The following is a 16,008-nucleotide window of genomic DNA, read 5'->3' as shown; positions in this document are numbered from 1 at the left end:
TTATAGCAGAATACAAATTAAAGTATACTCTAAAGTTTAAATAAATGTGGTATGTGGTTATGTGCGTGAGTCCCTTGAGTTTTTCCGTAGAATCCTATTTAGTGGCTGTCAAGTCCAGTCTTCATGGTCCTGACATGTCTCAGATAAGATCCTCGTACTATCACTTTACCTGACATGGACACTACAAATTATATTGAATCAGAAATCGAATTTAATCCATTCTTATTAAATTGGAAGCAGTAATTGCTTTCAGCTTAATGGGATTGAATTCAGTATTAGAAATTTTGATGTTCCTTCAAACATAATAAAATTCGGTTATATATATATTTCCATGTATTTGTGTGTATGCCTGTGCATTTGCAGAGAGAGAAGTGATCTTGGAGCATTGCTTGTATTCAGATGAGTTATTTGCAGCGATTGGTAAGGGGGCATAGTACAGGGTGGCAACGAGAGTGTCACTTCCTCCTTCTTTTTTCCCTCTCTGCCCAGGGAGAAAAGCAGAGAGAATTAAAACTAAGGGCTTTCAAAGTGGGATTTTCATCCATTCAGAAATAGGGGAGGGAAATCAGGGGTCTCTAGAGAAGATCCAGAATGTTGTTTACTCTTGAGAGGGGCGCATCCAGCGCTCCCAGTGATGAAAAAAGAGCTGTGGGGTGAAAGGGAATCCTTTAAAAATGTATGCTTAGCATGTTTATATTCAGTCTTTCCCACTGAATCATTTTTAGAAATGGCTAGGTTTACCCATTTTTATGTCTTATACTGTGCTTTTTCTTGAATATGTTATGAACAAGAGTTGAGGCTAATTAATGAACATTTCTGAGTTAATGTCTAATTATTGCATTTGATCGTGGAGTTCTGTTTCACAGAAGATGTAGTACTTCTGGCTCATCCCTCTGGCTTGCTCTTTGCTTTTACTCTTTCAGTGTTTTCAGTAACCATTTTAGCTACCATCTTATCAGCTGTTGTCTTCTTTCTTTCTTTTTAATTGAGTGGCAGTGTGCAGTAATTTAGGATGGGTTCATTGCATATTAGCTGATTTTGAAGTCTGCTTCATGAAAAACTACTCGATGACTGCACTTTGAGTAAAATTCATAGTAACCAATGATTCAAAGATAAAAGATCATTGAGAATATTTTCTTTTTTCCATGTGAGAGCTGAGTTGTTAGCTAGCTTACAAAAATAAGGGAGCTGTGAGGATGTTCTAGAATAACTATGTTACGGTCTCATAAAAACTATTCAGGAAATCAGTGAAAGAGGTAAAAGTAGAAGACATTGAAAATGCTATACAGACATCTAAATAGATCAAATTAAGGCAAAGAAGCTTTAGGGAGAGTATTGGAAGCTTATCATTTCCATCTCATTTGTAGCAGCTTTTTATCTGGGTCTTAGGTAAGTTGCAAATTGCATGCAAGCCATAAACAAGGGCTGTTTTTTTCCTGAGTAAACACAAATGAGAGAAGGCTTAGCAGTTTTCAGTGAAGGTTTTTTCTTTTAGCATAGAGGTAGGAAGAATACTGTATTTGATAGAGTTTTTGTGTTCGTGAAACGTAAACAGCTGTGAGAGTGTAGTCAGCGTTTGTATGTTCTTCATGTAGTAATTTAAACATAAATATCTTTTCCTTGCAAGTATATACAAAAAACATAGTACAAATAAAATTTTGTAAAATCTTATTGAAGAATTAATGTTGAAATTTAAAAACTAGCAATTTCAAGATACTGATGACTCGACCATTCTTAACTGAGGGATATTTGAGTCAGGCATTTAACATTTTCTGAGCCTCAGTTTTCTTTGAAATGAAATGGTGCTCTGCCAACCTCATGAAATTGAAATGAAAACATATAAACCTGAGGTAACGTTTTAGTTTTTGAAAATATTTATGTTTTAAAATGAATAACTCATTTATTACACCTTAATGTTATTAAATTGTAAACTGCTGTATTTTTAATTTCTTGCTTTGCTCTCTTTCATCACATTTAAAGATATTTTTGTACAATTTAGAAGCTCAATTCCTAAATGTACCAAAAGGTGGCACTGTTTACATATATATAATATTTTGCTTTTTGATGAAAAAATGTGTTGCGTGTTTTATCTGCAAATGTATTAAATTGAGGTTATTTTTTTTAATGTTTAATTTTCTGCTTTGTAAATTGAGTTTTAATTCATGTAAGGTTTACTAGGACCAGGTTACATTTTTTTTTTTGGAACTGGTTTGGAAATTCAGATATTTAACAATCGTCGTGTAGACATAGACTCCTGTATAATCCAATATAATTAATGGTAAAACCTTGTATTAATGTGACAGCTAATGTTTCATGGAAAACATAGTTGCTTTTGTATAGCAAAAACCATTAATTTTTTTAAGCCTCTAAAAACTATCCAGTGATTAAAACATAACAGCCATAAATAAATGATTTGTGTGGCTTTTAGGTCATACCACATAGGTTTATCCATTCTGGAATGTTACTTTATGGTAAAAGTACCTTTGAAAATGTAGAAAAATCTTTCGTTGCTTGAATTTCCTACTGGCAGTAGTGAGATGAAAGGAGAATTTAGGTTCTGTGAATAGCTTCTCTAGGTGAAGAATGCAAAAATTAGATAATATGAATTTGACTTGAAGTGAGGATTATTTATATAAAGGATGTGGTGCATACATTTCCCATACAGTTAGGTGAAAACCTCCCTGATTGTTTATTCATGGAGCATATTACATCCAATGTAGTTTATGACCCCAGAAGATAATACAATTAGTATATTTTTATGTCCAATAAAAGCTATCTATAGTTGTTTTTTAATATAAACAGCATTTGTCAGTGAGTTTTACTGGATGTAGAACAGCACAAAATGCTTCTGTTACTAATATAAAATGCTTGACTCTTGTTTTGGGTGTAAGATTTAAAAAAATCTGAGATAATTTCAGGTGTGCTTCCACTGTTTCCTTTATTTAAAAGCAGAAAATGTTTGAAGTCAACATAACTTGTACATTTCACTTTTTGTTATTTTTTTTGAAGTATCTCTTTTTAAGGTACTAATCCTTAGAAATAAAAAGTTAACATCTTCCTCCATTAAAAACTCATCCTTATAACTCTGAAGTGACTGTCTCAGTTACTAAATGTATGTAGTTTGGGGTAAGTGAAGACACAATTGGCAGTTAGAGGGGTTCTTTTATGTTCATGAGAGTGTATGTGCTTATATTTAAATGTTCACTCTTATTGCTGCTTTTGTTGATGTTAGTAATAATGATATATATGTGATTTGTCTGAATTGTTTAAAAATGCATAATTAAAGGAGGATTTGATTATTCAGCACCTGTTTCAGTAGCTAAAGACTATCACTTAGACATTTTCTTCCAGTATTTGACAATTGTTCTGTGAGCTATGAGTAGTATGAAAAATTGAAGGAAAGCATTGTGACACAACACTTTAGAGCCCATACTCTTAGGATATTCTTATTGTAGAGATTAATGGAGTGTTTTAATTATTTAGCAAGAAACAGATCTGTTTTTTAACCTAGTCTTTTTTTAGATGTAAAATTCTAGGGATTTGGTAAATAACAAAGATTATTTTCCTAACTAACAAAGATTATTTTCCTAAATGACTTTGTGTTTAGGGATTTTTGTAAGGAAATTAGAAAGTGCAAAAATGCACTCAGAATAACTTTTTTAAAAAGCTTGAAACTGAGAAAGACAGCTAAGTGTCCCCAAAATGCTTTCACCAGGTCCCCACCCCCTGCTCCTCCCCAGGCTCCCCATAATGGCAAATGTGCTTCTCAGGGGTAGGACCTGAAGTAGTAAAATGTGATATTATACAAGCAATATCTTTTTCCTAAAATACTTAGGAAATGTGATTGTGATTAAAAAAATCCAATCAATCAGCATTATATATTCGTATAAAAAAAGATCTATCATGCAGATTTTGTCTGGCTCCTTTAGACACCTTATAATAATGTGCTAATTTATGCTGATGATCTTACTTTATGACCCTTCTGTGTGGCCTAGATATGTTAATATGTTATAGCTTTTGAATTTTAGTCATCCATGTTGGTTGAATATGCTTGTTAGTTCAAAGTACCACTCACCAGTCTATGTCAAGGACTGGAAAAGAACAAGAAAAATTTATCTCAGAATCAGTTTCTTTAAGTATGCATTAGTAATGGAGGAAATTACATAATAGACATAAATTTATTTTTATTCTTTCTATAAAAAGTATACTCGGAGGGATTTTTTTTCCTTCTAATATTTAGCCCTTTATCTGAAAGCATAATGTCCCTTTAGCTTTGCCTTGAAATTGTTGTCCTCCGTGTTTGGTTCTCATCTTGATCTGAAAGACACTGATCAACTCAAATGCTCCAAAACGTGGGGTGATTTTTAAATTAGCATACTTGGCATAACTGAGTAAGTATTTCTCAAACCTCTCTGAGCCTGTGATTCCTTGTCTCTAAAATGGGTTACAGGGTTGTTGTGAAAACTAATAAATAGTTGATAAATGTTAGCTTTTATTATATTAAGTATTAATAAAGAAGAGTCACCATTATGTATGTTTTAAATTTGAGTCTCTGAAATGAACGGTAACTTAATGAAATTTAATTTAAATATGTGTTTTATTTATTTTAATCTATTTAAATGTCTTTTAGTTTTATGTATTTCTCTCTTGAACATCTTTTTCTGATGGTGACTGTTAATTAGGAAATGAGAATGGGATATTGAAGTAATGTATAATAGATGGCTTCCGAGGGGGAACCAGTGAGGCAAAATGGAGTGATTTCATAGAAGGAATGAGGGATCAGAAGTTGGAAGATTGGAGGTCTTGCTTTAAAGGTGACATGGATTGTTAGTGAACTTATCTCTTTTTTGTCTTCTTTTCTCCTTTTTTTTTAAAAAAAATGTATTTTATATTGGACTAGAGTTGATTTACGATGTTGTGTTAGTTTCAGATGTACAGCAAAATGATTCTGTTATACATATACATAAATCTTTTTTTTGACTTTTAAATTCTTGCCTGTGAAATAACCCATTTGACTGTTGCAGTAATACGAGGGTTGGGTGGGCAGGTCATGTTTTGTCACCTTTCTCTTACTCTGAAAGAGGTACAGCACTAGGTTAGGAAATATCAGGTGTGAAATCCTTCTCCAGCATTTCTCATTCCGTTTCTCCTTATCCCATCTCCCCCAGCACACCTCCAAAGTAGGCTTTTCCTTAACACACTATCACGGCCAAGAGTATCTTTATCTCTGCTTGTAGCACTCATTAGACTCTACTGGAATTATTTGTTGACATAACTTTCTCTCCTGTAAGACTGAACTTGAGTACAGAGAGCGCCCTTTTTTCTTGTATTCTTAGTACCTATTACCATACTTGGCCTGTAATAAGCACTTGGTTCGTTCATTGAATGAATTTATATCAATGTTCATGTCGTTCATGAGAAACAGGTAAAATTTACTGAGTGATTCCATGGAGTACAGAGGTGGTTTCTCATTTGTGTTGCCTTTACTCTTAGGTGTAAACCACCGATGATTTCTGACCACCTGAAAGAATTAAATTTAGCATTTTTCTAGGCCAAGTAGTCTTTTATAAGTTTTTGAGACCCTTTTATGAGCCTGACCCCAGTAAGTGGCCTTGTCCGTGCTTTACAAATGTTGTGATTGGCGGGCACCTGAAGTGTAGATTTCCTGCTTAAAGTGACTGAACAGATAGGCACATTGTTCTTTGTTAGTTTCCTCAATTGGTTCTTGTAATTTTCCTGTTTCTACTGGTGATACCTTAAGGCATCTGGCCTGTGTTGAGGATTTCTTCCTGACTCATCGTTGCTTCTGCCACCTGCCAAAGAAATGCTTTTACTTTGGTCAAGAACATTGGGAGTGAGTTAGATTTCATTATGGGGTAGGTCATGGACCACCTGATAGGTTTAAGCGTGTCATACTAATTAGCATTGACTGGCTGCCACTGGAATGCTTAATTCTGGTGTTCTGCCTTTTAAACCTACAGGTGTTAGGGAGGATGGAAAAATCCTTTATCTGAATATGAAACTAGGCACCAAATTTGAAGACTTTTCCCCCACTCCCAGTATGATTTTACTTTATGTGAAGTCCCAGTAGACTGTATTATGTTTACTTTTATATAACCTTTCAGGATTGTTAGAATTTTTTCCTTAGGTATATTTAAGTCACTGCTTTTTAAGATAATTTAGAAAAGAGGAATTGAGGGTTGGCAATTAAAAAGGAAGAAGAATGGCTCATAGATCGTATGTAGAGGTTTTAACCTTTCATCCTGGAAGAGAGGGATACTTTGGGGCACTAGTGCTTATCATCTTGTATCTGAGAGCTGGGAGGCAGCTGAGATCTGTGCTGGAAGGTCCCTGGGACCCCCCCAAATAAGAATCCTTTGCAGTAAGAAAGGAATCTATTGGACTTACAAATGTTTGGACACATTCTTAGAATGCATTTTATCTGCTGCAAGCCAAAAGAAGTTTACTCACATTTGAATGAAGCTGTAGAAGGGAAATCCTGAATTTTCTCAAAAGCAGGGGAGGTTAGAGAACCTTAAAAGCACAGCATCCATCCTTACGAACTGAAAGAGTAAAATGTCACTTATTGTCCTTTCTTTTAGTGCAATGTCTTTATTAGACTGTAGTAAATTTTACAGATATTGATAGGGGCTTCCATGGGTTCTTTTTCTACCTTTGGTCTCCCTGTCCTATCTTCCAATTAGATCTTAGATTCCCTCAAATATATTATCCTGCTATGGAAATCTTTAGAAATATTAGCCCCTTGATTGGGGAGGGACTACTTTCCACCTATATTTCTCGAAAGGGAAACGTACATAAATGTCCAGAAAGAGTTGTGTTGAGCTTAAAGAATAAGTACTAAAGGTGGGAGAAAGAACAAGAAAAACTCAACGTTAAAGCAGCATCTCTTGGGTTAGACTCTGTGCAAAGCTGACCAACTTGCCTTGTGATCTTAGCCAAGCCATTTAATCCTTCAGTTTACTTATATCTCAAATGAGTGAGTTGAACTCCAGTGCTCTCTGGTTCTTTATAAATTCATTCATTCATTAGATACTCATCGTGTGCCTGTGGTGCTGTGTATTCATCAGTGAAGAAGGCAGATACGGGCTCATCCTTGTAAGAAGACTTCTGTTTCCCCTGCCTCTGCTGACCTGTCTTTTTCCCGTTCTTCCCTTACCTAGTAATTGGGTGGATAATGAGGAAATGAAGCAGTTTGAAATGATTAATTACAAATTTGGGGACCCTGTCTGCTTACTTATGTACAAAACGGATCAGTATTTTTTGGGGAAAAAAAACAACTTGTAAAGATGATAGTTTATATATGTTAAAAAGGTTATTGAAATGAAGAAGTGAGTTATCTGTTAGTGGAAATAATTGGGTGACTTAGGAGTGAGAGAAGTGAAAGAGAATGATCTTGTTTAAGTTTAGGTGTGCCAGGTATAAATGGAAAAGATTTATCCCTGACGTTGGAAAGTAATTATAAAAAACGTATTTGAGATTTTTGGGTGTAGTTACTCTGTTGTATATGTTGAAGGTCAGATGTAATTTTTTTGGGAAGCGGGGGTGGAGGGAATCTCTTTGGTTTGAGTCAGCTCTAGTGTCTTGAGCTTTATGCCTTTAGTCTGGAGAACTGAAATTTATTATCTCACAGAAGGGGAAAATAATTTGAATAGAGTTAATTGAAATGAAAGGAGTAAATTTTTTTTTTTTTTAAGATTTAATCTTATTTATTTCTGGCTGCATTGGGTCTTAGTTGCTGCACATGGGCTTTCTCTAGTTGCGGTGAGCAGGGACTACTCTTTTTTTTTTTTTTTTTTTTTTTTTTGTGGTACGCGGGCCTCTCACTGTTGTGGCCTCTCCCGCCGTGGAGCACAGGCTCCGGACGCGCAGGCTCAGCGGCCATGGCTCATGGGCCCGGCCGCTCCGCGGCATGTGGGATCTTCCTGCACCGGGGCACGAACCCGTATCCCCTGCATCAGCAGGCAGATTCTCAACCACTGCGCCACCCGGGAAGCCCAGGGGCTACTCTTCATTGTGGTGCACGGGCTTCTCATTGCAGTGGCTTCTCTTGTTGCGGAGCATGCGCTGCAGGTGCGCGGGCTTCAGTAGCTGTGGCACATGGGCTCAGTAGTTGTGGCTCATGGGCTCTAGAGCGCAGGCTCAGTAGTTGTGGCCACAGGCTTAGTTGCTCCGTGTCATGTGGGATCTTCCTGGACCAGGGCTCGAACCCATGTCCTTGCATTGGCAGGCGGATTCTTAACCACTGCGCCACCAGGGAAATCTCTAAAGGAGTGAATTTCTACTTAATTAAGAAATACACTGAGACATCCAAAATGAAGAAAACTCCCATATTTGGCTTCTGGATCTAAAGTGATACTCTAGTCTGTGTAGGTTGGTTCAAGAGCATTTAACTCTGTTGGAGGCAGCCAGGTTAGCTTTGTGGAATTTAAAACTCTGACTTTCCCCTAGATACTGATGAAAGCAACTAAATTTATTGGTTATTAGGGAGCGAGAGTAAGTTCAATTTTCTCCAGACTTATGACAATTAGAGGTTGGTTCTAGCATATCTAATGCTTCAGTTTCAGGGCTGCCTCTATTTGAGAGCTGTTTTGGGGAGATAACCTCGTAACACATACATTTTAATGAGTACATTACTTTTACCACCTGCTGAAGTCGACTTGGAGTGACTACTGACCTGAAGTGAATGCCTGTGTTCAATATTAATACGCCATGTCTGGATCCAGACAGCAATCTTTCATTTTGACATGCACATAGTCAAAGTAAATTAATGTTTAAAACCCGAGCACTTTAAGTTCAGTCAGTGTGTGCATTCCATAATAATCCTTCAGAAGCAGTTTACATAGAAATGCTGCGTGCTTTCTTATACTTTATTTATCATACAAACAGGTCCACATTATAGTATTCATAACAAGATTTATCCATTGCTATTTTTGTGACTCACTTGTCTTGCGGTGGCTAAAGAAATTAATTATTTTAGGATTTAGTCTTTGCATGTTTTAAATAAAATTACACTGTTTTATATATTCATGCCTGGCAAGACAGTAGCCTAATTTCAGTTATCTTATTTTTAGATTTTTTTTTATTAACCTCGTTCCTTCCTTTATTTCTGCTCAAGTCACACATTTTTGAAAGTATAGTAATTTTTAATAAAGTAGGCCTGCAAATAATGCATATTTATGACTTTATGTATCAGGGATATTGCTGGAGGATTTTTCTTTTCTTCCTTATGTGTCGTTTTCTAACCTTGCTTTTATTGGTTAAAAAAACATTCATGGCAGATGTAGTAATGGGAAAATTATATTAACATTTAAGTATTAAATTAGCCTGTAGCCAGAGTCTCCTACTAATATGATGACATTTAGTGAGTTCAGGATTTTAAGGACCACACTGCACAACTCACTGTGGCACATTTCCTGTTTTTGAAAAGTATGTTAGACTTGCCTTTTCAGATTGAAAATTTCCATTGTGGAATCCAATGTTGTTGTTATTTTACCTTGCTTGTCAGTGTTTGTTATTTATGTATTAAGAATATGTGTATAGTGACCATAATGAGAATAGTATGTGATTGGCGCTGTCTGCAAACAAGACAGTTTTCATAACACTTTTACAGCTTAATTTCAAAGAAAAATCTCAAGTTATATTTATTAGCAAACATATTTCAGCTAGGGAGTTTCTCATCCTCCAAAAAGGTGGCAGATGGAAGTGAACCTAATATGTGTTAAAAGAAAATACGCTGCATTTATTTTAAATTTTATCTCTTACATCAGCATGATGCTATTTATTTAGTCTTAGAGTTATAATAAATGCCATACTTTTGCTGTAAAAGTCAAAATTAGATTTCTTCTATGTCTGACAGAATTAATTTTCTGTTCAGAATTAAATAAAATATTTGGTTTAGGGCATAGACCATCAAATAACAACTGTTACATTACACTTCATACGGTTTTAGTGTCCTGGATCTTGGATATTCCTACATCAGAAAACTATGTGCTTTACCCATGGTACAGTGGGTTTAGATTGGATTTGGAAGCATTGTACAGAGAATACCTGTTGTTTCCCTTGAATGATGTTTGCCCTACAGACGTGACCTTTGTGACCCACCGCTCTTGCAGTGGTCATGGATTTGCACTGATTTGAGCACAGTCTTTCACTGGTTCCTGTTTTCAGTTCTCACGTGTGATGGCTGGCTGGCAGAATTAAACATCTGCCTTGTGGCTGCAGAAGGCAGTGTGACTGGCTGCTTCAGATTTACAGCACTGGCTTGTTGAGCATTATGCTGTCACTACCTGAATTAACTAGCTGTGGATAAAGTGTCTGTACCATGTGAACGTGCTCATTTTTTGTTCTGCTGCGTGGGGAATTTTTGTCCTGTAAGTTTTCTTAAGAGGTTATATGAGTTTGGATTAACTGGAAAGTCAGCATTTTAGCACCACCTCTCTCCCAGAGACTTTGTTAGTGATTTCTACAAAAAGAGACTGTGTACGAGATTATATGATCAGGCCTATTATTCCTGATCTGATTTTAATTTGCTTACTTTTATAATTTTTCTACAAAACGAAAAAACCAGCCACATTCTGCCTCTAGAAGGTTAAGGAGTTTAGCTAGAATGTATGCATGTGTAGGTTTTTATGGAGTCTTAGACATCTGTACAAACACACCATAGAGTAAGTGCATTTTGTTGAAGCAATAAGATCTCTCAGAAAGTAAGACGTATGGAGGCCCCAGAAGTCTTGGACTATTTTGTTTGAAGCTACCCCTATACCTCCATAGATAGATGACGAGACAGACATTTTCTTTGGTGAAAAGTAGTTCCCAGCCAACTCTGATATCCACTTCTTGCAGCTTTATGGACTTACTTCAGAGGGCTGGTTACTGAGCAAAATATGTGCATGATTACATATAATCAAGGTTAATTTTTATCAAGGGTCACCATGTTTTTGCTATGGTCTGACAGTCATGACCTACATTACAAGAGCCCTGTGGGTCTGTCTGGTGTATTTTTGCTTGATGTCTGGGTAGTTTATTTCAGATGCTTGTCAGTTTCATTATATATTATCGTTTGGGGCTTTTGCTGGATTTTCAGGTATACCGTAAAAACAGTGCTCTTTGCAATTAGATTGTCATGAGGGAGCTTCTGTTTTATGGTGTGTAAACACTCTTTAATCTTGAAGGATGAGTAATTTGGGGGACACTTTCCATTTGGTTTTGTGTTATGTTCACTTGGTACATTATTTTGAAATAGAATAGACTTTAGTTCTACAACCAAGATTCCAGATTTGGTTCAGTTAATTCATTCTTTAGCTCTTCTTGGGGAAAATATTTTGGAGTTTTCAATTCAAATGCATTTTCTTTGCTTATGAAAAATCCAGATGAGTAGTTTATTTCACAGCCAGCAACTAAGTGAGATTTATAAGTCAGAAATTTACAAATGTCTTCCCCTTTTGCCAGTACAAAGGGAACGATAGACATTGTTTTTAAAAAATGGGATTTAGGACATTTTGGTAACTGAAAGACAAAACTTTAATGGCTGTTAAAGCTGGGTATTTGGTTTTGTAGTTTGAAATCGTATTTAATTTTGGCCCTATCTATCTTAGTAGTTTAAAGGATAAACAGTTCAAACAGTAAGGAAAAAGCAGTTTGTGTTTTGTCAGTTTTCAACTTTAGATATCAGTAAATCATTGCTGCAGCCTTCTTTATCTTTTGTTTGCACAAAAAACCTGTTAGAATTATGTCTGGGGGACCATCTGGTGTGGATCCCAGTCTTGTCAGTGTGATAAGGGATAAGCTGTATAAACAGGGGCACCAAAAAAAAAAAAAAAAAAAAAAAAGAAAGAAAGAAAGAAAGGAAAAAGAAATGAAAAGGAAAAAAGCAGGCTGCTTCTAGGAAGGGGAAAGTATGGTGTGGGTTTAATTTTATAATGGACCCCCAGAAAGTCATAGGGTTTGGCTCGTAGTCTCTCAAGATTGAGGGTGTAATGTATTTATTTAGAAACCACTGGTCCATGTTATTTGAATGGTTTATCTTCACATTAATATTATATCTTCCTTTTTGATTACAGGATTCCTATTTCGGAGGTCAGGCTTTTATAAGTTCTTGGAAAATATTTCAGTATAACTCTTGACATTGCAGTGTTTTCCAGACTGTCTGTTCAGTTTTTGGATTTTTTTTTTTTTTCCTAGCTCTTAATTTTTCTCTGAGTTGAATCCTCAGAAATCATCCTATTCCTTTTTCATTTGCAATGAGGTCATGGTGCTTCATAAGGAACAAGCCAGTCATTTCCATGGCAACACATTATATCAAAACACTGCAAAGCTGTCTTGCCCCTTACCTTTAAACTCTCCAGTGTGGGAAGAAGGAGGTGTGTAAGCATTGGCATTATTCTTATAGCATATTGGATTACAGGAGGGTTGGCAGGAGAGGAAAGTCAATTAAAAAAAACTAATCTCAAAAGTACCTTGAATTCACTTAGTTATATGTATGTAGGGTATGTGTGTGTGTGTGTGTGTTATGATTGACTTTATTTTGAATTGACTTTATTTTTAAATTAAAAATGTATTTTTAGGGTGGAAAAACGAAGATTTTAAATAACTGATTTGAAGACTGATCATTTAGTGTTTGTGAGAACAGTAAAAGAAGAGAAAGTAACTGAGTTATACTATCCACGTAAACATATTACACCGTCACTCCAGTCAAGAAAAGTCTACCTTTGCTTAAAGGCTCTAGCACATTCCCATCAGTCATTTTGGCTTAAGGCAGTATTATTTCAGCACGAGAGTGGTACCTTGAACTTCAGAGTGAGTTCTCGAATTTTGTCCGTTTTTTTTTCCTGTGGGGAGGAGCTAGTGAGATGATGTGATTACCACTCGTTTATGGAATGGGAGGACAATGGGTGTTGCATCATTACTGAAAATTTCATACCCTTTAATATCAGGTATTCTGGAGCACAGGAACATTAATTTTTAATAATTAAAAGAATTAAAAATAGTTTTTATTTCCTTGTCGTATGTTTTTGCAAAATTCCCAGGGTTAGTTGGTGTGACCTGTGAAGATGGTCACTATTGTAAGGCTCGGTGCCTGCCGTTTGCCCGTGTCCCCTGTCCCGGGCCTGCGCTGTATCTTCGCCAGTCCTTACTGGAGAGTCTGCCTGTTGTACTCCTGCAGGTTGCACACCTGACTCACCCCTGCTGTTGGATGGCAGGTGCTTGGGAGGCAGGAGCTTGCTTTTGGATGGATGGATGTTGCGTGGAGCAAGTGCGCAGTAAACGTTTGCTGAGAGAATAGAGATCAGGATGAATGGAGGTTGTTGTTTGTGATGAACCATTGTTTTCCTATGGCAAAGGTATAGACTCCCATTTTTTTCCTGTGGATGTGTAAAGTGAGATTGGAATATGTCCTGCACACCCCTTGTGCCTTTCCAGGCCTAACCCACAGCTATCACTAGAGAACTCCTCAGCCTGTCTCTTTTCCCCATTTACCTCCACATCAGAGTAGTTGACCCTGGCAACTCGAAGCTGTCCGTTGTGGGAGGAGGAGCTGCGTGTGGGGAAGGTTTTCAGAGTCTTACAGGCACTGCTTGCTGGATTGCACTACATTTTTTCATTACAAAATACTCGACAGAGAAAAAGACTAAAAGAATAAGATACAGAACAGCCATGTACTTCCAACCCAGATTTAGAAATAAAACATTATGGGTACAGCTAAAGCTCCCTATGTATGGAGTGGGGGTTAGGTGGGAGAATATTCTTCATCCTCTCTGCCTGTTTACTCCAGAAAAGCTGCAGCCTTTGAAGGAAGTCCGCCCCTCCTCTGTGCTCTCAGAGTGCTACCCCAGGCCTCTGAGCCCGCCAGGGTATTACGACCATCTGTTCAGATGTCTGTCACCTCGGCCAGGCTGGGCTTCACCTTTGTGTTCCCAGCACCACACACAATGATGGGCATGGAATAGGTGCTCAGTGCGTGCTTGTCGCGTGAATGAGTAAGTGAATGAATAGGTGCAGTTCTTTTCTAACAAATGCCTTTTTAATGTAGGATGCTGTTTTTGCAAAACTATTTCCTTGTCTGGCCCATAGTTTCAGTGCCTTGCTGCTCTGATTTGAACAAATTGAATTAAACATAAAATCCCGCAGAACAGATGCATTTACAAGTCTCTGCTCACACAGCTGCTGGTCTGCTTAATAAAAACATAGCTATTTTGATTGAGTATTCACAGTCTCTCTTTTTGTTAACTCAGTTAGTATCGTAGTGTAGGCAGAGACTGCAAACTTTCTGAGACGAGTGGAGGAATGAGCCGGCGCTCAGGCCTGGGAGAGACGAGGGGAGACTGCTGAGGCGCGCGTAAATGGGAGGTGCGCGCTCAACAGGAAGAATAAATACGGGTATTTGTCCTCTCTGGGCCGTAACTCGTAAGTTTTTGACTGCAAATCTCTCAATTATTCTAATCTTTCCTCCTCGAAGTCACCTATGTTTATAACATCCCTACTCGCAGTTACAAAGAGGTATTTGCTTTTTAAATTAAAAATTCAGGTATAGTTTATGTCCAAAAAAAATGTACAGGTCTTAAGCGTTCAGTTATAAAATGTTTCCCATTTTGTACATCCATGTTCCGCCACCCAAAGAAGGTGGAGGACATTTCCGTCACCCCAGGAGATTTTGTTGTGCCCCTTTCCAATCAGTCCTCCCTTTTTCTTCCCCTCTGCAGCAGGCAGTTTCTGATACTATCTGCTTGTTCTTGGGAGACATACAAACAAAATCATATGGTATGTACCCTTTTGTGTCTGGCTTCTTTGACTCAAAATAATGTTTCTGAAATTCATATTGTTGCATATATAAGTTCCATTTGCTTCTGACAACAAAATGTGTACATTAAAAACCAAATAAAAATTTATTTTTACCTTAAAGCTGAGAGATTGAGTAATGCTTTTTAACGAGTATTGTTAATAGAATTAATGACAACAATCACATTTGTGGAGTGCCAGCCCTTATGCGAAGTGCTTTGCATGCGTTATATCTTATTCAGCTGCATTCTGTGGTCATGTGTTTGTTTAGTTCTCTGTGGCAGACCTATTTGGTGAAGGACTGTCTTGTGTTGTAAAATTCTAATTGTTTTCCACAGGACCAAGCACTGATAATGGCAGGTATTGATGAGCTAAAATATGAACCAAGAGGAAAAGCGTAAAAGGGCGATGGAAAAGTGGCATGGGGTAGGAAAGAGAGCAGTGCAGTAGCGCAGTTTAGCTTCCCCTTTCATGACTGCAACGAAATAGCCTTTGTATATATGAAAAGTGGTCATGTTACGACTTTTCAGAGATGCTCATAATAATATGATGCCGTTCTTTCTGTTCAGAGTTTTAATCAGTCCAGCTTTGAGTTTTCATGTGTAGGTTTTGTTTTGCTTGCATTTACATAATACCTGCTATGTGCCAGACACTGTCCTAACTGCTTTACATGTATTCTCACAAATGGGCAAAGTGTGAATTTTTTTCTTTTTAATTCCTGTTTTGCACATGAGGCCGCTGAGTCTCTGAGAGGTTAAAAGACTGGACCAAAGTCACATAAGTCCTAAGGGTGGAGCTAGGATTCTTACCCTGGGTTAGAGTGTGGGCAAAAATTTGAAGAAAAATTCTATACACGATATTAAATTCTTAATTTATCACAAGTCTCATTAATCCTCATTTTTAATGCTGTTCCTCACAAAATGTAGGTATTAAAGTGACCCATGTCGTGTGACAGTCAGTAATGGCAGCTGCTGTAGCACCTTCAGATTTGAGCAGATTTACAGCCAGTAGGAAGTGCCTGCAGCAGTCAGTGAAGTACAATCTTCAGTTTGGGTTTTATTTTACTTACGTATGATTTATACTAAATATCATGAAATTGCAGGTTTTGCCTTTTGCAGTAAAGTACAAGTCAGTAAACAACCTTTAACACCCCAGTTTTGGTTTAGCAATTCATGGTAATATCTAAAACGTACTTAGCTTTTACTGTGTGCT

General features: G+C 37.0%; 1 protein-coding gene across 25 annotated transcripts in view; it reads left to right on the top strand.

Annotated features, from left to right (window-relative positions):
• Positions 1-16,008, top strand: part of CDKAL1 (CDK5 regulatory subunit associated protein 1 like 1) — a 657,591-nt gene that overhangs the window by 21,749 nt on the left and 619,834 nt on the right. For 3 of the 25 annotated variants that reach the window (XM_067006689.1, XM_067006690.1, XM_067006691.1), the window contains one exon: positions 14,721-14,778. The exons of 21 other annotated variants lie outside the window; for them this stretch is intronic. In XM_067006689.1, the coding sequence (XP_066862790.1) occupies positions 14,721-14,778 (58 nt within the window). Of the gene's footprint in view, positions 1-14,308; positions 14,425-14,720; positions 14,779-16,008 lie in introns of those variants that run through there. One more of the 25 variants, XM_067006692.1, reaches the window with a different exon arrangement.

Source organism: Kogia breviceps, chromosome 10 (genome assembly GCF_026419965.1).
Source record: "Kogia breviceps isolate mKogBre1 chromosome 10, mKogBre1 haplotype 1, whole genome shotgun sequence".
Classification (NCBI taxonomy): domain Eukaryota; kingdom Metazoa; phylum Chordata; class Mammalia; order Artiodactyla; family Physeteridae; genus Kogia; species Kogia breviceps.
This window is presented reverse-complemented; position numbering and strand designations above follow the sequence as displayed.